Source organism: Canis lupus, chromosome 35 (assembly GCF_011100685.1).
Source record: "Canis lupus familiaris isolate Mischka breed German Shepherd chromosome 35, alternate assembly UU_Cfam_GSD_1.0, whole genome shotgun sequence".
Lineage (NCBI taxonomy): Eukaryota > Metazoa > Chordata > Mammalia > Carnivora > Canidae > Canis > Canis lupus.
This window is the reverse complement of record NC_049256.1, coordinates 25,921,306-25,945,152: the sequence shown is the minus strand read 5'-3', so window position 1 is coordinate 25,945,152 and position 23,847 is coordinate 25,921,306. Positions and strand designations below refer to the sequence as shown.

The 23,847-nt window shown below is 45.0% G+C and overlaps 1 protein-coding gene, 1 long non-coding RNA gene and 3 other non-coding genes across 5 annotated transcripts; 3 read left to right on the top strand and 2 right to left on the bottom strand.

Moving 5' to 3' along the window:
- Positions 1 to 1,316: 1,316 nt before the first annotated feature.
- LOC106558251 lies at positions 1,317 to 6,544 on the bottom strand. Its single transcript, XR_005384427.1, has 3 exons — positions 6,100 to 6,544; positions 3,080 to 3,398; positions 1,317 to 2,739 (listed from the first exon to the last, which is right to left on the bottom strand). It is a non-coding gene; the product is annotated as an uncharacterized LOC106558251 (long non-coding RNA).
- Positions 6,545 to 6,761: 217 nt separating this feature from the next.
- Positions 6,762 to 6,855, bottom strand: TRNAI-UAU. Its single transcript has 2 exons — positions 6,818 to 6,855; positions 6,762 to 6,797 (listed from the first exon to the last, which is right to left on the bottom strand). It is a non-coding gene; the product is annotated as a tRNA-Ile (tRNA).
- A 7,062-nt stretch (positions 6,856 to 13,917) lies between these two features.
- TRNAR-ACG lies at positions 13,918 to 13,990 on the top strand. Its single transcript has one exon. It is a non-coding gene; the product is annotated as a tRNA-Arg (tRNA).
- Positions 13,991 to 13,998: 8 nt separating this feature from the next.
- Positions 13,999 to 16,356, top strand: LOC100687060 (proteasome subunit alpha type-6-like). The gene is given in 2 exon segments (XM_038584401.1): positions 13,999 to 15,550; positions 15,553 to 16,356. Coding segments are annotated over 2 exon segments (741 nt in total). The 5' UTR covers positions 13,999 to 15,010; the 3' UTR covers positions 15,754 to 16,356.
- Positions 16,357 to 21,145: 4,789 nt separating this feature from the next.
- Positions 21,146 to 21,218, top strand: TRNAA-AGC. Its single transcript has one exon. It is a non-coding gene; the product is annotated as a tRNA-Ala (tRNA).
- The last annotated feature ends 2,629 nt before the right edge of the window (positions 21,219 to 23,847 follow it).

Genomic DNA, 23,847 nt, shown 5'->3' with positions numbered 1-23,847 from the left:
AATTCCTAAGACTGAAGAAAAAGGGGTGAGACTGGAAGACTTTTTAAAAATACAAATGCCATATCAGATAAAGGGTTAGTATTCAAAATCTTCAAAGGATTTATCGAACTAGACACCCAAAAAACAAATAATTCTATCAAGAAATGAGCTGAAGACATGAACAGACATTTCTCCAAAGATGACATAGGTTGGCCAATAAGCACATGAAGAAATGCTCAACATCACTCGGCACCAGGCAAATAGAAGTCAAAACCACAATGAGATCCCACCTCACACCAGTGAGAATGGCTAAAATTAACAACCCAAGATACAACAGATCTTTGCGAGGATGCAGAGTTCCTCTTGCACTGTTGGTGGGAATGCAAGCTGGGGCAGTCACTCTGGAAAACAGTATGGAGGTTCTTCAAAATTTTAAAATAGAGCTACCCTACAGCCCAGCAATTGCACTAGTGGGTATTTACCCCAAAGATACAAATGTAGTGATCCAAAGGGGCACCTGCACCCCAATGCTTATAGCAGCAATGTCCACAATAGCCAAACTGTGGAAAGCCCATATGTTCATCAACAGATGAACGGATATGGAAGATGTGTGTGGAATAATGGAATATTACTCAATGGAATATTACTCAACCATCAAAAAATGAAATCTTAGCATTTGCAATGACATAGGTGGAACTAGAGGGTATTATGCTAAGTGAAATAAGCCAATCAGAGAAAGATAATTATCATATAATCTCACTCATATGTGGAATTTAGGAAACAAAACATGGGATCATAGAGGAAGCAAAGAAAAAAAATAAGACAAGATGAAATCAGAAAGGGAGACAAACTGTAAGAGACTTAATCATAGGAAACAAACAGGGTTGCTGGAGGGGAGAGAAGTGGGGGATGGGGTAACTGGGTGATGGGCATGAAGGAGGGGACGTGATGTGATGAGCTCTAGGTGTTATATGCAACTAATAAATCACTGACCTCTATGTCTAAAACTCGTAATACAGTATATGTTAATTGAATTTAAGTTTAAAAATATTTTTAATAAAATAAAATATGTGGTTACATGAAAAACAGTAAGTTGCAAAACAGTCCATGCAGTACAACTCTATTTTATTTTTTAATTTTTTAAAGATTTTATTTATTTATTAATGAGAGACCCAGAGAGAGAGAGAGAGGCAGAGACACAGGCACAGGGAGAAGTAGGCTCCATGCAAGGAGCCCGACGTGGGACTCGACCCCAGGACTCCAGTATCACGCCTCGGGCCAAAGGCAGGTACTAAACTGCTGAGCCACCCAGGGATCCCCTACAACTCTATTTTAATGTATTTTATAGGTGTATAATTGTATCTGTGTACATTTTAAAAAACTGGAATGATACATATTAAAATATATATTGTGCTTAAAAAAAAAAACAATGGTTATAAAAGAAATAAATAGAGCTATGGGAAACCCAGGATGGTTATGGCAGGAGAGTTTACTGTGGAGGCAGTGAGAAAAGAGACCACAGACAGCACTGAAGAATGCCTTCTAAACCCTCTTCGGTTTCTCTGTGTTTTTAGTTTGCTTCACTTTCTTTACCTCTCCCCATGAATGAGACATATACAAAAGTAATACTTCTCATCTGCTGTCCCTTCAACAATGAATGCACCTCATCTGTTGTTATAAACCATACAGACCACACAGGCTCTGTGATCCCCACTTCATGAAGCCTTGAGACTTGCAAGCTACTTTCTCCCTTGAGTCCAGACTGTGGTGCTGAACTATTTAGCTGTAGATTTGGGGACTTATCCATTTTATACAGCGGGACACCCTGGGAATGCCATTCCTTTATTTAATTAAGCACCGATCATTGTAGAGGCCGCACTGAAGCATAGGGGCCAGGACTTGTACTCCTCCCAAGATTCTAAATTTCAGATCATTACTGTGACTCCAGCTAAAGGGCACTGAAGCCAAAAGGCCCTATGTCATTTGGAACAACAGATAGGGAACCTGAGGAGTCATAGGAGTCAAATGATGTGTCCAAGGTTGGGCAGGCCAAAGAGGACCCGTGTCTGACATTTGTGATTACTGTTTGTCAGCACAGAATGAACATAAATGCAGTCTCCCATTAAAATATAAAAAATATATAAAACAGCTCTGATACGGTGCTGAGTGCAAAGGTCAGAGAACCCAGGTGTTAGGTCAGGCTTTGCCTCTGGCTCAATGTGTGGCATGGGGAAAGGAAACTCTCACAAACCTCAGGTTTTTGGAGGCAGGCAGTGAGGCTCTCATGGGATGCCCGGAGGCCAGCAAGGAGGAGGCAGTGGCCAGTGGTGAGGAAGGTCCTGGCAGCACTCCACAAGGAGCAGGATCACACCACAGGGGCCCCAGATGGTGGAGCCACCACCGGAAATGGAAATCGCTGAGCAGGTTAGGAAGAAAAAACAGTGGGAAACCCTGCTTCCAGGCCCAAGTAATAAACATTCTGCCCCCTAGTTAACAACTGTCAGTAATAGAGAGAAACCCAGCCCCAGGTCGTGCCACTCTCTCCCTCCTCAGCTCACCCCTCTCACATCCTGGGATGTTGGGAGTGCACTTTTGCTTTCAAATTTCCTACTTGTATGGCTCATCCGACTTGTGCCTGCCCTTGGATTCTCTCCTGTGAGGAGACCAAGAGCCTGGGGGCCACCTCGGGTACCAGCAGGGTCAAGGACTCCTCAGTACATCCAGCGTCAGGGTTTTTGCTCATCTTCGATCCAGGTCCTCCTGCAAAGCAAAGCCTGTGCTCAGGACGCCTTAGGGAAGGCTGGGCTTTCCTCACAGGTGAACCAGGAAGCAATCAGTGGAAGAGAGGCTGCGGGCACTCAGAGGCCTAGCTCCCTGGCCGCCCATTCCTCCGCTGTTGTGCCCCCAAAGTCTGCCGGTCAGGGAGCAGGCCCGCTTCCCTGGGCAGGAAGCTGGTGCCCCGGTGGGAACTTGCCCTTTGCTAACAGCGCCCTAAGAAAACGAACTTACAGATCTCGTTCAGAAAATGGCCTGCAGGTCCCCTGGGGTGGGGGTGGGGGGGTGGCGTGGGGGGCGTCGCGGGCCTCCCCACCCTGCGCACCCTGCCTCGGTGGTTCTGCCTGCTCCCAGAGCGCATCTTCCGGCCGCCGCCCGAAAAGCACAGACCTCTACCGTTCTGGCTGCCTGGCCCCTTGGTCTGGCCAGCGCAGACGTTGAACAGAAGGGACCGAAGAGTATCCGGCTGGCCTGGCTCAGATGTTCTTCCATCAGGGGAAAACCAGAGGCATCAAAAGGTTGCTCAGGAAGTAGGGTACCTCCTGGGCTCTCTGGGAGTTCTGGAGCGACAGTGGGAATTTCCAAACTTCGGAGCTCATAGTCTGCTTTCGTCCCCAAAGAATCTTGACATAAACGTTTTGAATCTGTTGCAAATTTAAACAACAAAAACAAAAAAACAGCGATTTTAATCTGGGTAGGAAGATTAGATAAAATGCTTATCGTTCTGGCCTGAAACACTCTCATCCCAATTAATTTGAAGATGGGAGGAAATGAATGCCCTGGAAAATGTGCACTGAAAGGATATGTGCAGTTGGTAGCCAGTCCTCGCCAGACCCTCCCCTCCCCTCACCACGCGCAGCCCTTCCTGCTCCTGTCACGCCATTGCCAGGCTGGGACAAGTCTCTCCTGGTCGCCTCTCTGACCCCCAGGCCCATCTTGGGGCCCCATTTGCCCTTCACTGCACCTTGTGTCCTCAGAAGCCTGATAAGGGCAGGACCACCAACTTTTGTGTCTGGCCCCTTAGCTCATCAGGCTCAGATTCTACCTAAGGCCCCACACAGGGTTGGAAGAGTTGATCTCCAGGCCCTCCGCCTGGCCCAGTGGCACCTCCTGTCTTACTAGAAGGGACACTGATCTGCCTGAGCAGAGGGTGGGGTGTTGAACGTGAGGACTGCTCAAGGCAGAAATAAGTGTGCAGAGAAAAGCAGGCCCTGATAGGCCCTAGTCTCTGCCATGTGGAATCTCAGAAGGACCTGGAGGTGATGGCTGTAAACATTTTCTCTCTTTTAAGTTTGTCTGCAGGATGGAAATGAGACGAATGAGTAAAAGGTGTTTGGAACTGAAGCGAACAGTCCTTTCACAGCTGACAGCAGAAAGAACCCTGGGCATTTAGCAGAGGGAACACTTGTACAACTTTTTGATCCCAGGTGCTTTCTGAGCAGCATCTGAGTAAATTACAATAGGTCACGGAGCATAAGAACAACCCAGTGATACTGACTTCCAGGCAGTGCCGAGTTGTGGTCACAGACAGTGTGTGTTTGAATGAGAGGCACTGCTATTAGGTTGGCAAACACATTTTGAACCTCTCCGGCTTTCTTCAATTTTACTTTGGAATCAAAGATCCTGTGAAACATCTGTGTTCCTGAAGGCCTCTTTTGGAAACTGAATCTAATACTGAAACTTGGAATTATGGCCTTGATCCAATCAGAAAATTAAAAGAAAACCTTTCTTCTGCATCTCATTCTCTCCAGGAGCTGCTCTCAGACCAGTGAAGTGAGTCTCCCTGGTGTGTTTTCTTCCATCTGCCTTCCCAGTTCTTTTTCCACCTCTGCTTAAATCTATGCCTACAGTTTCACCTAAGGACTGAGAAGGATCTAGCTGCCTTACAGAATGGCATTTTGGGAATGGACTAGAAAACCTGGAAAAATGAACAAAGATGGTATGAGGAAGAAGCAGTCTATGGTAGCATGCAGAAAGGGCACAATGGACAAAATTTCAGGAGTTGGAAGACTAGCTGGCTCTCCTCAAAAAAAAAAAAAGTTTGCTAAGGATTTTGGACATCTCTTTCTGGTAACAGTTTGTTATCAACTGACAAATGTCACATGACTGAATTTGCATTAGAGAAAGGCAGGAATGTCTTCATACAGGGTAAATTCTGAAGGTCAGGAACAGGGTTAGGACCTTCATAATGGTCCAGGCAGAGATAATGAGTATCTTCATTAAAGCAGTGGCAGAAATGTTATTAGATTCATTTATTCATTTAATGCCTGCCCTCTGCCCAGAGTGTGGTCCTGGAGACCTGGGATTGAGTCCCACATTGGACTCCCTGCATGGAGCCTGCTTCTCCCTCTGCCTGTGTCTCTGCCTCTCTCTCTTTCTTTCTCCCTCTCTCTGTGTCTCTCAAGAATAAATAAATAAAATCCTTAAAAAAAAAATAAAAAATAAAGGCAAATTGAAAGCTGACATATTTTCTTAATGCCTGAGTTCACAAGCCCCAGAATATTACTTTTACTGCATTCCATTGCTCCAAGGAGTTAGAAATCCAGTCCAACTTCACGGGGAAGAGAAACAGAGTCCAATTATAGGTGAGGCAGTTCCAAGGTCACATTCAGAAAAGAATGAGAGCTATTTCACAAATATAGTCTACTGTGGATGAAGACATACACTCTACCACAATCTTGGTATGGATACAGAGAGGGACCAATAAATTAATCAACTGTACAGCATAATATAAATGTGTGTATAAAATGATTTTAAATGATTCTAGGGTCAGGACATTGTGCAGATATCACAATCTGGAGGATGGTCAGTTGGCATCATAGAAACCACAATGCAGAAGTGTTCCCTAAAAAACTTCTGTTTATTTTTGATAAATGCCAGAGGCTCTGCTAATTAACATAATGAAATTGGTTTTCTTTAGTGAAATTTACCCTTGTTAATTAATTAGGATATTGGAAATGTGGTCTTACTGGGTCAACAAGTTATGCTCGAGAATTGTGAATTAGATATGTAAGAGATTCTGTCCAGAGATAGAAGAATCAAATGAGCTCTGCAGTCTTTAACATGAAAGACAGTGCCTGAGGCTGGAGCCTTCAGTGGTCCTGTGTCCTGCTGCTGGTTTTCCTGACTCTGATAAAAGTTTGGCTGAATCCCGCCTCTGAAAAATTGTTGCATCTGCCTCAGGCTTCATGAAAAGTTGTTTTGTTTTGTTTTGTTTTTGGTGAGGGGGTAACCCAGCTCATAGATACAGTGAACAGGCGGGTGGTTGTCAGAGGTAAGGGGGAGGGGCAGGTAAAATGGGTTAAGGGAGTCAAAAGTCAAAATCACTCCCTACTTCCTACCTACCTCAGGAACAACAGTATGCTTATTCCTGTGATGTTGTTCTACAGATTTCTGGTCTCTAGGTCTCTTTATCACACATCTTCTTCCAGTCCTAGGCTGTTGGATTATCAGCAGATGCCAGGCTCTGTTTCTCAGGTGGCAAAAGCTGCTCTATGGTCTCTGATTGTTGGCTCATCAGGGTAGACTCAAGTGGGGGGAGGGGTAAATACTAGGGGTGACCTTCAGAAATCAGTATTTCATTGTTCCCCCAAGCTGGAACTTTAATAGGGCTGGGACGGCACACTATTTCTCATTTTTGAGTTCCCTCTACTGGAGTTCCACACTTATCGCTTCAGGGAAGTTACTTAGCACTTTCTAAGTACGTGCCGGGGCTCCCTGAGTATCCATCACCAAACATTAGGGCAAAGTGGGAAGACGGGGTGTCAGGAGATGTTCATGGGAGAACGCTTGCAGAACACGGGGCGGATAAAGAGAAGTTAACTCACTGCAGCATCACGGATTCCGTCTGTAAACGCTTGACGTTGTTCCATTGCAAAAGCGCCAAGGAGAAGGGTGAAGAGACCTGCTAGAGAACCCATCAAACATATCAAAGGTGGCGCGACATGGTCCAGAGGACGTGGGAATACAAAGAGGAAAGGCTCTTGCACGCTCTGGCTGGAAAATGATGCTCCAGGTGAGGCTCGAACTCACAACCTCGGCATCACCCGCACACATACTGCTGTATAAGTACCGCGCGCTAACCGATTGCGCCACTGGAGCACCTGCTCCCCGCTTCCGGTCACTTGCTACACGGCCTACGGAGACCGGTCCTAGGTCTCCGCTGGGGGCAAGGCCAGGGCGCTGCCGCTCTCCTCCTGCCCCGGGTCTCCCCGAGCTCCCGGGGCCGCCTCTTGAGCACGAGGCTGCCACCCACTCCGGGGCCCTGAGGGCGCTGTGCCGGCGGGAACGCGGCGGCCACTTCCCCGCCACCGGGGGTGCGGGGGCGGAGGTGGGAGACAGGTGCCCCCGCCTCTCTCCAGTCCTCTCCCGACAAGCAGGTTAGAAACCAAAGTGTGCCCGAGGCTGTTGGCTGCGATGACGCGGTCTGAGAAACAGCCCCTGAAATGGAGCCTGGAGCTCCCCGCCCGCGGGCGTTCCTCTCCGGGGACTGCAAACTATAGGGGAAACGACCGAAACAGGCCCAAGGCTGAGTCTCTGGAGTGCCGGCTGCCTCTAGGCTACGTTGAACTAGGGTTTGTTGTTTTGTTTTGTTTTGTTTTTTAAGACCCCATACCTAGGAGAGTTTTGAGATGGGAGGATGGGACAAGGAGCTATCCCCGGTGCGTGCGCGTGTGTGCGTGTTGCCCCGGAGTGTTGGGGTCTTTGTTGTGGATGGCGAGGCGGAGGAGAGGTTACGTTGAATTAACTGGCATTAAATACGTTGAATTAGCTGGCATTTCCATCCCAAGCATTTTCTTGTTTTTCTTTTCCTTAAGAAAAAAAAAAAGTTACCATTTTTCACGTGCATATGATACATCAAAACAAAAGCTGTGAGGTAAGATAAAAAAAAAATGTGGAGTCAAGTGAAAGATACTGTGTATCTAAAGTTCAAAAGGGGAAAAAGAGCCCCTGAAGTCTTCTTGAAGTTTATGTATAATATTTGACCTTAAAGGTAGATTGTCTTGCAACTCAGATAAAAGATTACCACCGAAGATAAGAGCACTAAGCAATGTCCCACTGCCTTCAACACCGGGGATAAAGGGGATTTGGGCACCAGAGGAAAAGTGTACTGAATTTTTTATAGATACATAGGCCCTGAGAAAATCCTAAGCTTTTCTCACGTGGAAAATGTGTAGGGGGCTCAGCATCTGTCCATCCTCAGACGTAGCCTAAGGTGTCCTAATGCCCTAAGGGGTATCCACCACAGGTAATGAATTAACCTCTCCGAGGCATCTCGAATGGAACTGGTCATGTACCACCCTTTGAGAAGATAGTGGCTTATGTGAGAATCTGTTTTTCTGTAGCTCAGCTGTAGATCCTCTATCGAGAAAGGTTTGGAATCTGTCTTGCGGACCCCATCCCACCAGTCCCAAACTATGCTCAAGAATCACACTCTCTGGAGCCATGGAGCTAAGAAAATATGATGCTCTTCTCAATGGGGCTTCCACCAACGTTGAAACTTAAAAATATTCCCTTGGAACATCTATTCTTCCTAAGTCTCAGGATTGGGTTTCCAGGTGCATGTGATTGTCAAAAGCAATCTTTTACCCTGTTGAATTACCTCTGATTTCCTGCCATGAATATCCCTTCTTTCCCCAGCCAATGGCATTATCAGGCTATCCTCTTTTAATAGTACAACTGACTGACACAAAAAGCTATATAGTTCCGAGCTAGAAATGTATTACTGTTGCACACTTTAACATCCTACTTAATTTGATAAATATTTTAGCATAGTATATACCCAACAGAAATGGACAACCCTCCACCCTGAGGATGAGCCTTTTGTTCCTGTTCATTGATTCATTCCAAAAAGATTTATTTAGTACCTGCCTTGTGCCAGACAATGTTGGGAGCTCAGAACACAGAAGTGAATAGAATAGACAAAGATAATTCCAGCCTTCCCAGAATTTACATTTTTAAAACTTCTAAAGAAAGGTTCTTAGCAACCCTCTGCTTTGTCCTTTCATCATTTTTATTTATTCACTTACTCATTAATTTCTTCCACAGCAAACATGCAGGGTACCCACCACTGGCCAAGCGGTGTGCTAGACAATAAAGGTGGTGTCGGAGGCATTACATATCTTAACATCATTCTGATGAAGGGGGTGAAGAGTGTAGTATGACCCATTGCACCCTTAACACAAAACTGTTTTCCACCTAATGTCTTCCCAGGTATTTTCCTGATTACCCTGTATTCTCTCTCAAGTGCCCTTCAGCCTTGTACAGGAATACAATACTCCTGCCTATTCAGTATTAGAAGTTAGAACTAAGGGCATAAGCCATAAAGACAGACATTGGTGGGTGGAGAAATATGGGAAGTGATAAGTTTTTTATTAATTTTTTAAAGATTTATTTGAGAAAGAAAGCATGAGTGAGAGGGTAGAGAGAGACACTCAAGTAGACTCTGTGCTAAGTGCAGAGCCCAACACGGGGCTCAACCTCACAACCCTGAGATTATGGCCTGAGTTGAAATCAAGAGTGATACACTTAATTAACTTGCCACCCAGTTGCCCCTCATTTTTTAAAGTAATCTCTACACTCAACATGAGGTTTGAACTCACAACCCTGAGATCAAGAGTCACAAACTCCACTGGCTCAGTCAGACAGGCACCCCTGAGAAGTGTGTGTGTGTGTGTGTGTGTGTGTGTGTGTATGTGTATTTAAACAGGAGCATCAGGGTAGGATTTCACCTTTTTGTTGGAAGGCAAAGTTCACATCCTTATGATGTCACTGAATGTTCCTACCAATGGGGACACAGGAAAGGACCACAAGGTTCTACTCTTGAAGAGAAGGTTAGGATGACCTCAATGTAAAAAGGTCCTCTGTAGAAAACAGTGTAATCAAAAGCTGAAACAGAAAGATTAAAAGAATAAAAGGTAAACCAGGATCATTAGCCATAGGGGAGGGGAGGTAAGGGCTATGACTTCAGGGAATGTTGAGCATCAGGAAAACAACAACAACAACAACAACAAAGAAAACACTTTACTTCTCTTGACATCACCAAGGAATGGATTTGGGTTCTGCCATTTTTTTTTTTTTCTGTTCTGTTAACAATTATTGCTGAGATCCTCCCTCATGTAAAGCACGGGGCAAAGTGTGATACCAGGGAGGTTAAGTCAGGGCTACTGTCCTCCAAGGACTTCCAGGCCAGGTGGTGAGACAGGACAGCCAGACACCCCAGAAAAGCATAGTAACAAGGTTGAATTTATTGGAACGATATAGGGGTAGTTCATAGACTCAAAGAAAGTTCTGGTATAATTAGGGCTACAAAAGAGAGTTTGGAAACTAAAATGTGGAACTCATTTCCTTCAGGATACTTTTTATTTTTAATATTCAATGAAGATCAATGGAATTTCCTGATCCATAAATATAAGCATTATCCTAAGTTCTCCTTGCTTACCACTTTGGCTGAATCACCAAAACCTAACCTTTCCACCACAACCAGATCTCTGTTCCCCTCTCTGAGCCCTCCTCACACTCAGTAGCCAGAGCAATTCTTGCCATTCCTGCTCAGACTATGGGGGTCTAGAAATCTGGCTCCTCCCCCACTGCAGGTGCCCTCTAGTAGAGCCTAATTCAATCTTCCTAAGATATAGAACTGAAAATGTTCTCTTTAAAAACCTATTTTACCTTCTTCCTGCCCTCAGGATAAATGCCTTATCTTGATAAAGTTATTTACAAGTTGGCACCAACCTATCTTTCAAAATATTTTAATTTTTTTATTGTAGTGCATGTCATACATGCAAAAGAAGTTAAAATGTATAAGAAACGAACCTACAAAATCTAGAAAAAACTATTGTTAGTATATTTGAAGTCTAGTGTGTTCCGCAAGCTGCCTTTCCAGCCTCTTCTCCAGTTTCCTTTCTCCAGGCCAATTCAAACCATAGTTCTACTACATGAAACCACTTTCCTCAACTATGCCAGGCACCTTCTGCAACTTTTAATCTTGCACATCCTGAGCCCTGTCGCCCTTTAGTTCCTTCTTCACAAGGTCAAATTTGCTTCTCCTTCAAGATTAAGCTTCACTTGGGGCACCTGGGTGGCTCATTTGACTGTGTCTGCCTTTGGCTCAGGTCCTGACCTCAGGGTCCTGATTTCAGGGTCCTGGGTTTGAATCCTGAAGCAGGCTCTCCACTCAGTGAGGAATGTGCTCTTTCTCACTCATACTCTCTCTGTGTGTGCTTGCTCTTGCTCTCTCTCTCTCTCTCAAATAAATAAAATAAAAATTAAGCTTCACTGACATCTGGTCTGAGAGAGCCTTCCCTGAGAGCCTTCCCTGGCTGCCTCTCCAGAGTTCACTGATTTACTTCCATGTTGCTAACACATTTTCTTCTTTATTTCTGGGGTAGCACTTCTCCTGTTTTATTGTAATGACGAGTTTAAATTGGTTTCCCTGACTAGATGTTAGTTCCTTGAGAAAGGAGGATTAAGCTTTATATGTAAATCCTTAGGGGTTCACATTTTGCTTGGCAAATGAATATGCAGTAAATGCCTTTTGACATATTGAGATTAAATTTTAGAAGACAGGACAGGAACTGGACATTGCTATCAATGATGACTGTATTTTATTGACAGTTGAAATACCTGCCAGGTCTTTACCTGTGTTATGTTATTTAATCTTACAACAAATCTGCAAAGTGACTATAGTCCTCCTATTTCAGATAAAGTAATGCAGTGACTGAAAACTTACATTGTCCAAATTTCACATAGCTAATCAAAGGCAGAGTCAAGATTTTAATCTGGGTTTCTCTCTACACTTGCTTTCTTTCCACATCAAGTTTCTTCTAATGAATAATGATAAGAATAGGGAGTAAATTTAATACAGAAAGTGTTAAGCTACAGTAATGCTGGAGATGAGCAGACCATGATGATAAAACAAATTAAAAATATCAACAGTTATACAGGCACTGCAAAAATAAGTGTGGGAACCACTGAGAGATATATATTTGTTATAGACAAATATAGATGGCATAAATTACTGATTCTGGAATTAATAATGTAAGACTCCTGCTCCATCCTGGAGAAGCAGATGGAGGCAACCATTTCAGGTTGAACTCCAGTGCTCTGCTCTGTGTTGTGCACATCACCCTCTGATGCTTCAAATCTAGAAACTGTGGGATCGTTTAACTGGACAGTTACAAAGATCTGTGATGTATGGCATTACTAATAGCCACAATTATATAATTGCAATATCAGAATCAATATGTAATCATGTACAATTAATGTCATATGCAAGTAATGTACTTGCACTGAACACAGTATTGAACACACACCATAGGTCAAAATCCTTCTTTGAGGCTCTGGAAGGACCTGGAAATCTAGCTATAGAACCAGTGAAGGTTAATGTAAGCTCTCAGCCCTCAAAAATGCTTTAAAAATACTTATTTCATTTTATTTCAAATATGGGGCTGGAGCTGAGTATAGCAGCTAATACTGCTTGGCTACACCACCACCAGTCCCCTGCACCACTGCCCTCAGTCCTCCTTTCCAACAGAAAAATATTTTTATTCACATAACTTTCTGTATTCCTTGGCTTTGGAGGAGATGGACTCCATTCTCAGCTCCAAACAAAGAATGATGATTGATCTACTAAATGACAGTGATCCTACTCTGGGAGATAATTGGGTTAGGTAAGAGTGTGTGATGCAAATCTGGCCAGTGTGGGAGAAGATCTACTAGGAGTGTATAGGAGAAGTTGTCCTCAACAAGAGATACCAGAAAGAGGCCTGCTTTTTGTTTGAGTTTGAGGAACTGCACGGAAACCAGCTGGAGTATGAGAGCCACAGGTTGAAAAGGACAGTGTGCAAATTTTTTTTTTTTTAAATCTGAGTCCTGATGACATCATGAAGCCACTGAATTAACCTGACATATAGCTTTCCTACCCTCTGGACTATGTGTGATAATAAATCACTTTGTTTAAGCCATCGAATGTTGTATTTTCAATTGTTCTGGATCTGTTGCTGAAAGTTTCCTGTTACTGAGGAGTGCTCTTTAGGGGTAGATATGTAAGTTTTGTAGTGAGTTTTTGCATAAGCATTATGTTCTAAATCCTTCTGATCACTGGCATTAGGAAAAACTCAAAACCAACCACCTAAATGATATGAAAAATGTCAATCTGGTGTGCATTTGGTTCACTAAGCTTTCTTTTAAAAAAATTTTATTTATTCATGAAGAGAGACAGAGAGAGAAGCAGGCACCAAGCAGGGAGCCCGATGCCGGGACCCCAGGATCACGCCCTGGGCTGAAGGCAGGCACTCAACTGCTGAGCCACCCAGGCATCCAAATCTTTTTCTTTCATATCATCAGAGTAGATGTCTATTCACTTAGGAGGAGCCCTAATTCTCAGTCACTAGCTCCTGCCCAGCCCTACTGTCTGTCCCTAGCTTTAGACAATGGACCTGCCCAGCCCCAGCTCCGAAGCAAGGAAACCATTTGTGAGCCCCCAAGCTATGTTCAGGAAATGAGAACACCATAGCTGTACATACTCCTTCCCTGTTCTTCCATTTAAATATCAGGGTTAGGAGAGCACGGAATACAGACACGGAATGCCTACCTACATATACCACCAGCTATGCCTTTTTATGCTCTCAATTCTTCATCCATGCACACAGACTTTTAATGAAAAATTAGTTATTGTAGACACTATGGGAGCTGCCCTCAAAGAATATACAATTTGGTAAGAAAGATCGCTGAGCAAACAGCAGCTGACATCACAATGCCACAATTGTGTATGCTCTCTACCTGGGAATACAGGAAAGAACAAAACCCAAACTGGGTAAGAATTCATCCCATTAGGTTTGTAAGAGTGTTTCTTCATTCTGTTCCTTCACATTGGCCTTGGCCCCTGATTTCCAGTTTCCAACAGCTAAGCCTTAAACGCCATCATTGGGAGCTTGCAGGTCTGTCTGTCACCGTGAGGTTAACGTCCTGAGGTTGGCAGGATATTGAGTCTTCACAATAGACTGCAAAGCTTTACATTCTCTCAGCCAGGGAACTGAAGAGCAGAGAAAAGCGGAAGGGGGCCCAGTGCCCAAGAGCCACATCCAGAGACTGGGTGGTATAAAAATCCAGGCACTTCATGAAGACTAATTAACAATGCTTTAGAAGATACCATTGTCAGCAGGGCCAGTGGCGCAATGGATAACGCGTCTGACTACGGATCAGAAGATTCCAGGTTCGACTCCTGGCTGGCTCAGCAGCTTCTTTCCTTTTGGTGAGGGAATGGGAGTGGTATGCTGTGTTATTTATAACCAACGTGCACCCAATAATCCTTCTGAAGCGGTCTTATTATAAAGAGGTCCTCATAAAAGTTGCATTATAACTCTTGTTCCATCACCACATCCTTGAGAAAGATTGAGGGAAGATGAGAGGAGTGGGAAAAGACATACAAAAGAGTAAGACAAGAATCTGGCATAAATCAACTCATAATATCTTCTATACCTGCCCATTTTGCATGAAGAAGTCTCCCCTTTATGAACATTTGCCTCTTTGTTAATGCTCTCTTGAGAATTAACAGAATTCTCAGAGAATCCCGCTTAATTTCCTCCAGTGTTCAGCTGCTCAGGTCTATCCGGAAACAATCGACAGTGATTTCATAACCAACAGAAGAGAGAAGCTGCCGAAGGATGAGGGCAGGACACAGGGGGATCTCGGGTCAGGAGTAAGAAACCTGCTGTAGTGAGAAGCAGCCCGCAGGTGGGGAGCCCTTCACACGGTGACAGGGAAGACCTGGAGTTTGTATCTACCAGGTGACCAGGGTGCGGAACTGGGCTCAGCTAGGACGGGGTGGCTGCATAAAATGCGATGGAGCTCGCTGGCCGGTGCCTGCAGAACAGCCACCCCACCCACCTCCATGCTTGACCGCCCCAAAGTGACAGGTCCCTGGGTCCTGCCAGCATTCATCTCCCCCCGGGGGGGGGGAGGGGCGTCACAGATGCACACGAGGGCAGGCCAGCTGGCAGAAGAAGGACAGAGAACAGATCCTGGCCAGTAAAGGATGAATTTTTCTATCCTCCTTTAAGACCACGGCTGGGAGAGTGCGGGAGGAGGCCGAAAGAATTTGAGCGTCAGAAAAGAGAAAAGAAGGGTCTGGAGTCAGGGGCTCCTTCCATCCTGGCTGTGCTGTGGCCTGGTAGGATAATGTAGCCCAAACTTTTCCTTTTAAAGTTTGAAGACGGGGCTCAGAGACAATGCTTGAAGTAGTGGGTTCACCAACATGTCCCGGGGTTCCAGCGCTGGGTTTGACCGTCACATTAGCATTTTTTCACCTGAGGGCTGGCTCTACCAAGTAGAATATGCTTTTAAGGCTATTAACCAGGGTGCCCTTACATCAGTAGCTGTTAGAGGGAAAGACTGTGCAGTAATTGTCACACAGAAGAAAGTACCTGACAAATTATTGGATTCCAGCATAGTGACTCACTCATTCAAGATAACTGAAAACATTGGCTGTGTGATGACAGGAATGACAGCTGACAGCAGATCCCAGGTGCAGAGGTTACGCTATGAGGCAGCTAATTGGAAATACAAGTATGGCTATGAGACTCCTGTGGACATGCTATGCAAAAGAATTGCTGATATTTCTCAGGTCTACACACAGAATGCTGAAATGAGGCCTCTCGGTTGTTGTATGATTTTAATTGGTATAGATGAAGCACAAGGCCCTCGGGTGTACAAGTGTGATCCTGCAGGTTACTACTGTGGGTTTAAAGCCACTGCAGCAGGAGTTAAACAAACAGAGTCAACCAGCTTCCTTGAAAAAAAAAAGTGAAGAAGAAATTTGATCAGACATTTGAACAAACAGTGGAAACTGCAATTACATGCCTATCAACTGTTCTATCAATTGATTTTAAACCTTCAGAAATAGAAGTTGGAGTAGTTACAGTTGAAAATCTTAAATTCAGAATTCTTTCAGAAGCAGAGATTGATGCTCACCTTGTTGCTCTAACAGAGAGAGACTAAACATTGTAGTTAGTTTGCCAAATCCATGACACCACTTGCCTGTGTTTGGTAACAACACACCAATATCGTGGAGGCCCCAGGATTGAAAAAGGAACCGCTCCCACTCCTCCTGCCACTGTGAAGTGGTTAGGACTCTGTATAAATAAAAACAGTGCTTTTGGAAAAAAAAATAAAGTTTGGAAGAGGAAATACATCCCTGGATTCAAAACTCAGATGCCACCACCACTGCTAGTGACAACTACTAGTAATAGCTCTGGTGTGTTCCCTGCAGTACAAACCTATGTTGGGATTTGCATTGGCAGCGCCTTCCTACTTACAGACTCATTGGTACTAGACCTCTGGGTGTACTTATGCTTGGTTCTGCTTTGGAAATTCCTAGCAAGGTAAAGGCTATCTAGATTACCCAGATCATTAGCAAGTGATGGACATTAGCAACGCGCTGTAACCAGTAGAACTTTAAGAAAACTAAAGCCTTAATCAGATATCTCAAGCATTCCCCTGAATGGTGAATAATACTGTTCTAGAGTGACTCAATCCCCCCCCTTCAAATTCATTTAGAAGCCTAAAAGACTATATCACTCTTTTTAATTTTTAGCCTAAAACATCAGTCACCTTGAAACTCTGAAGTGGAGGGACACCTGACTAGCTCAGCAGTTGAGCAGCTGCCCTTGGCTCTAGGATTGATGCTGGAGTTTTGAGATTGAGTTCCACACTGTCCAGGATAGAATTCCACAGCTGGCTCTCCACAGGGAGCCTGCTTCTCCCTCTACCTATGTCTCTGCCTCTCTCTGTATCATAAATAAATAAATAAATAAATAAATAAATAAATAAATAAATAAATAAATAAATTCTTTAAAAAATAAAGAAAGAGAGAAGGTTCAAATGTCATCTGCCTAGTGTGATGACCCCAGTTACCAACCTACCCTGTTACCCCATAGCCTGACCTACTTCCTGCCTGATTTGTCTTCACAGCACCTGGATGACCCTTAGAATCTGACTGAACACAAACGTTTTCCTTCTTTCTCTCCCAGACTGTCAAGTTGACCAATGCAGACAAAAATGCACTTTCTGCCCCTTTGCTCCTAGATTCTTGCCCAGCTCCCACTCTGCACTCCACCTATTTTCCCAAAAGGGATGCATTTTTATTCTCCTGAAATTTGCATCAACTTCTGATTGCAGTCCTAAACCTGCTATTTGTAAAAGGAACTGTGGGAGTATATGTTTTCTTAACGTCTCTGTTGGTTGGATTCAGGATTCATTTTATTCTTGACACAGATAAGTCGATTGATATTTTGTACACAGGAAAATAAACTCACTTTGAACTCCTGCGCTGGGATCTTCAGACTCTGGAAGAGGAAAGTCCCACCAATCACCCTTCTGGTTAGGGTTGTTGCATCCAACTTCAAAATCAAGAACTGATTGCTCCTCTCATGCACCATGCTGCCTTAGGGAATGCCATTCCTCCACGTGCAGAGCAGTGTTCCTCAGCACCTCCCCAGAAAATTCAATATGAGAGCAGACTTCAAAAGAGTTTCTCACCCAAGGGCCAGGGGTCACTACCACCTAGCAGCTATCCTTGAATCCTAGGAGGCACTGTGATTCCCGCCCCCCCCCATACACACACACACACACACACACACACACACACACGCACACAGCCTAGGAACAGCAGTAGGCGCTCAAATGATTTGTGGAATGAATAAAGGTGTCGTAACTCCACCAAAGTTACTGTATCAGTTTCTCTGCCTGGACCACTCTGATGATGCTCTGACCCTCCTCCTGGCCTTTGCACGTAGCTCTAAGTTCTGGCCTTTGTGGGAGCGGTGTTGAGGTGCAAATTCAGTTACAGTCCAGACTAAATTCATTCACCAGCAAACTTAGCTAGAGAGACTGTCCAAATACTTTACCTGGCATCCAAAGCCATTCATGAAGAGGGTTGGCCTGCCTAACAGCTTCACTCCTGAAGTTTTCTCCCATGCGACTCTAGGAAAAAATAAGTCATTCTTATTTACCTTCAAAACCTGCTCTTTCAAAAAAAAAAAAAAAAAAACAAACAAACCTGTTCTTTCATTTTTCTGAGACTTTGCAAATTCCCTTGGGTAAAGCAGCTGTATGGCCTCTCATCCTTAAAACATAATTTGAGGATGCCTGGGTGGTGCAGTGGGTTAACCATCTGACTTTTGGTTTCTGCTCAGGTTGTGATCTCATGGTCAAGATCTCAGAGTCATAATGTCATGGTCATGTGGTTGAGCCCTGGGCCCCATGGGGGCTCCTTACTCAATGAGCTCAGTATGGAATCTGCTTGAGATGAAATTCTGTCTCCCTCTCCTTCTGCCCGCTCCCCCTCCCCCCAACTGGTGCTCTCTCTCAAATAAATCTTTTTTTTTTTTTTAAAGTGAGCACTGCCTTGAATGGAGGTGGAAAGAGAAAGAGAACAATAAATTGAGAAAACTCAGATACTCTTTCCCCTCCTGATTTGACCAACAGTGCCCAAAAAGAAGCACAGAAGGTTTTCTTTATATATTTCTTCTGAATGGAACAAAACTTAGCTTCCAATCAAAGCCTTAGGTTCAGTTTTGGAGTGGAGGGAATGAAAGCAGTAGATTCCAGACTGCCATACTCAGATCCCCACTACAGTCACAACAAGAATACTAACCACTATATATGATCATGCAGGCCACTAAGAAAATCAGATTACTTCTATTTCTTACAAATTAATCATGGCAATTGCCTTACCATGAAGTCAGTAAGAGCTCCAAGAGACGTACTATATGCTTGCAAAACAGAAATGCATATTCAAAACTGACAAGTGGAATAATCTTGTTTCCTTTCAGCTGTGCCCATTTATCTTGTCCATTGCAGAAAATCAAAGGGCCTCTCAGCTGGCATGTTGCCTCAGTTTAAGAAAGGTCTCTTCCTGAATTTACCCTATGAAAGAACACAACACAGAGAAAAGCTCTTCCTCTCCAAGTCACTAATGTCTGAATAGCCAATAGCTAAGAATAGCATCATCCTAACTCTAGACCCTGAGAGGATCTATACTGCCAACCTGTCAAGAAGCTTATTATACTCTAGAGGAAATATGGAAAATAAGACAATAATTTAGTATCCTTTTCAGGACAGAGTTTTATAAAGATGATGAAGAGAGGGACAGGTAGGGTACTGATTCAGCTAGAAAGGCCAGTAAAGGGTCCTCTAAGGCAGTGACATTGGAGTAACGGCCTCAGTGATGAAAGAGTCAACTGTATCAGGTCTGGAGCAAGAGTGGAAGAATTGAGAGGCTGACAGCTAGGGCAGGGGCCTCCCTGAACGGCAAGAAGACAGTTCCTCAGCACAGCCACATATGAGATTTGTCTTTTCCTCAGTTCTCCAGACTGTACCTCACAGTCCCAAAGCAGCCTTGGACCTCTTAAGACCCCAGCCACTCCATTCCCAGAACCTCATGTTGGACCCTTGGTGTCTGTAAGTGGGATGGATGCAAGGACTGTCCCACTGCTCAGCCCACTATGGGTCATGACCTCCCTGACCTCACACCCTTGCTCAAACTCTCACAAGATTCTGTCCACTGCTGGGAAAGGAATGACCTTATAGCATTTCCTGCTGGGCACGGACAGCATGTTGGGTCAATCTGCAGCTGACTGAGTCCCTAGAGAAAAATCTGTCTTGGGGCACAGGTATGGCCTTGGGAAAGGTCTTCATTGGTTCTGTTTATAATTTCTTTGGTGATCCGGAGGAATTTGTTCTGGGTGTCATGAAACAATGGATGCACTACAGAAATGGTGAGGCCCAGGCAGCCAGGGATGACCACATCCTAGTGCCTGTTGCCCCACACCTTGTCCCTGATCTGCCTCAGAGCCTGGATCGTGTCAGTACCTTCTAGTCCCTCCCTCTCTGCTTTTAGGTAATCTCTCAGTGCTGCCCTGAACAGAGGCCTCAGATCCACACATCCTTACCTGCGTCAGCCGTCTCCGGGCCCGCTACTATTCCCTTTCTCATTTCCCAGGCTAACCCTTCCTGTGAATCCTGTTAGATTCCTGTGAATCTCAATCTCAAAGAGCTGAGAGCCCTTCCTGCCCCACGGGAACGGCTTCTCTCGGGGGAGAACAGGGAATGGGCGTCCGCGCTGCCCCCCTGGAACCCGCGGCGCTCAGGGACTCCCCCAATACCCCCTCTGACAAAAATGCCCCTCCTGGCCAGGCTGGGGCCCCCTTCTTTCTCCCCGGGATTCCTGTCCGGTCCGGGCTTCGTCCCCCGGCTCTGCGCCGCCTTCCTCCACCTTGCACAGCTCATCCCATGCGGTGGAAGCGAAGTCCTGGCCCCCGCCCCGGTGCTGGGTGCGCCCTTACAAGAAAAAGAAAGATCCAAGATCAGTTACTGTCCAGGCGTGTGATCGATGGTGGGGATCGCGCCGCCAGGCGGGTCAAGGGTTTGGCGGAAGGACGCGGGGCGGGGGGACACCGGGCACCAGCACGGGGAGTGTGGGCGGGAGCGGGGAGCACGGGCCGGGCGGGCACCCGGGGGGGGCGCGCAGCCTCTCCGGCGTAGAGGGCGTGCGCTCTGCCGTGCGCTCCCGCGGCCCCGCCCTCCCCGAGCCCTGCGCTCTTAACTCAAACAATGTAACAGGCGTCGCCTCCGCCCCGCCTTCCCCCCATCCCCGCAATTCCTACGCCCGCGCCTGCTCGCTTCCCCTGGTGCTCCCCCGTCCTCTGTACCCGGCAAGGTTCGGCTGCGGGTTCTCCGCTCTGATGCGCCGGTGCTTCTTGGTGCCTCCCGCGAGCCCCCTTCGTGGGTCGCGTTGTGCTCGCGCGCTGGGTCGCTGGTGGCCGCCGCTCGGAGCGCTGCACCTGCAGTCAACGCGATCTCAGAAATTAAGATAAAGCCCCGCGGGGCGAGCGGGTTCCGTAGTTTAGGGGTCCTCACGCTCGCCTGACACACTAGGGGCTTGCGGTTCGAAACTGGGCGGGAACAACCGTCTCCTTTTGCCTCCACCTCCCAGGACGGTCCCCACCGCCCGTTTCCTGAGGCTGCAGCGGCGCCGAGCGCGTGGTCCCCATCCCGGGGGAGCCGAGCAACCCGACCCTCGCTGCCCGGAATCCTACCGCGCTGGAAACGGCGCGCTCCTCTCCCGGGAATGTGCACCCGGAGATCTGGGCCACACCGGATTTTTCTCTTAGCGACTTTCTCCCCCTCCTTTCCGCGCAGAGGAACCGGTGCCCTCCCCGTGCCCTAGCGGGGGGCAGTCTGCAGAAGAGGCGCTCCTCGCTGAATTCCAGTTCTGCATTAATGGCCTTGACTGCCCCTTGCTCTTGGCCATCAGAAACAGCGAATAATAAGCAGAAACCGGCGCTTCTATTCCTGAAAGAAAAATTGGAAGGATCCCTAAGACGTGCTTGGGGAATTAGCTCAAGTGGTAGAGCGCTCGCTTAGCATGCGAGAGGTAGTGGGATCGATGCCCACATTCTCCAAGTTTTGTCCGACGTTGGCTTTCCAGGGGGTGATTTCAAGCCTCAAGAAAATGAGAAAGTGGCGGGTATTTGGGGGTATTTCTTTGAATTTTGACGTATGGGAATGGACAAGACAGGGCTGGTGAGGGCTCTCCAAGACATAGGTATGTAGACTGCCAGTTTATAGTAAGTCCCGTTTCTTCGGAGGAGGTGTGATCCCCGAAGGATGAGGCATACACATTTTCTGTATTTCTCCATGTGTCCCCTGCAACTTTGCCCGACATTCAGCACAGTCCGGGAAAGTGCAAAACACATAAGCCAGATTCAAGAAGTTCAGGAAAGCTCACGAAGAATGAACTCAAAGAAAATCAGGTCCAGACACATCACAATGAAATTAAAGAAAAGAAATTGAAAGCTGCCAGAGGACAAGGAAAAGGTGTTGTGTGTGTGAAGGCTTCTTATCAGAAACCGTAGGGGCTAGAGAGAAAAGAAGGAATATTTTTTAAACGGTGAAAGAAAATAATTGTCCATCTGAAATTTTATCTAAGTAGCAAAAATATCCTTCAGACATAAAGGTGAAATAAATACATTCTTTCTTGAAAGCACACTGAGAAAATTCACTGATAACAGAATGGCTTTAAAAAAAAAGATTTAAGACTGAAGAGAATTGATAGGAAATTTGGAACATCAGAAACAAAGGAACAAGAGCAGAATAGGAAATATCTGGGTAGAGACAATAGAGCATTATTCTCTGGAGTCCTTTAAAGTTCTCTCTCTCTCTCTCTCTCTCTCTCTTTTGCTATTTTTTAAAGTAAGCTTTTGATGCCTGAAAGCAAAAATTATAACACATCATCTGAATATACTATATACACACCACAAAGGTGTTAGAATAAAGGGACCTACATGATGATAAGGTTTCTATATATGACTTGAATGGTCTAACACTGATTCTATAATAGACTGTAAAATATCAGGTATGTATATGGTAATGCATGTACCAATTACTATTAGCAACCTAGATTAATTGCTAAATAACTATAAAAAGGGGAAAAAACTATAAAAAGGGATATAGTAAAAAGAAAAAACCACCACAAAGATAAATTAATATAGAGTGATGTTATTAAACTTGATATTTTAGAATGAGTTATTTATCTGTAAATGCCAGAGAGACAAAGCAGTGAAACTAGAAATGGATCGTTTCTTGTCCATATTTATCCTCCCATCTCTTGAGGTCTGCAGTCATCAGATTTCCTTCTGAATACCTGAGCACAGTACAGTGCCTGGCAAAGGACAGCTGTCCAGTGAACATGTACTAAATGAATGGAAGAGAAGTGATGGATTCAAAAGAATTGCACAACAGTGCTCAGTAATTTTCAAGTCACTGGATGTGGGATTTGAAGGAGGACAACGAATCAATATTGATGTGGGGGGTCTAAGCCCAAAAGGCCAACATAAAGGAGGCTGAAAGTGAGATATTTATGTATGAATGAATGAGCTACTGTGGAGAACAGAGACATCTTGAGTTGGAGCAGAGAAAGGGCGTACATTATAGAATCTAGAAGTATGCTTCTTGACTCATGCTTTGCCACTTAGAAGCTCCGGGATGGTAGGAGGCAATACTTAACTTACTTGCACTTCCATTATATCTTGAAAGTGTAGATTTTGATAAGTAGTTTTGTTGCCAAAATCCAATTGGACCATATGAGATAATCTCCATAGATCTCTCAGTATAATTAATGGTACATGACAAAACAAAACAAAGCGAACAGCAAGATTTCTATTAAGTTGTTGTTTTGTTGCTGGTTGGTAGGGAGAATGTCTCCAGTCATGTAGATGTAAGTGAAGATAAAACAGACCAAGACAGAGAAGTTTGAACTGTAGACAAATATGTGGATTATTTATTCACCCACTCATTCATTCTTTTAGTCGGCCATCAGCGAACCAATAGTAAATAAACACCTCCTATGTTTATTTTCAACAAAGGAGACCAGGAAGGTGTAAGATCGCCTTACACCTTCCTGAGGTGTAAGAGAGCTCTGAGGGAAGGACAAACCACATCATTAGAACAGCAGAGCAGCAAAGACAGGCATCACTGCCCCCAGTCTTACAGCCCAGATGGACCTATCCTTGGGTGAATACTGGAAAGGCTTGGACTTCACTCATCTTGGGTGTGAAATCCTTTGGGTCCAGCACTGGCTTACATGGAGTGATTTTCAAGTCACATTGGTAGCATTTCTTAAATGCTGGAAACAAAAAAAACAGCGGTGCTTGGAAAATAATATTTGTTATTTTATTTTAAATGTGAAAGATCATGGGCAATTGCCTTCTTGGCACAGTAGGCAGAGTGTCAATTTCATAATCTGAAGGTCCTCAGTTTGAGTCTCAGAGAGGGCAAGACTAGGTTTTTCCCCAGGTCAGTTACTTTGATTAAAAAACAGGAACGGAAGGAAAAATTCTCAGATATTTCCTACAAGGATTTTTGAGCATTGATGGAGAATTTGCTGAGGAAGGTTACATCAGTTTTATAGTTCGTTGAGCTTCCCGGTAGTTTCAGGAAATGAAAGGTGAAGAAATTTAGATTGCACCAGAAACTACAAGCTATACTATATTTCTGGTCTTCCTTCTGTCTTATGGAAGAAACAGGAAAAAT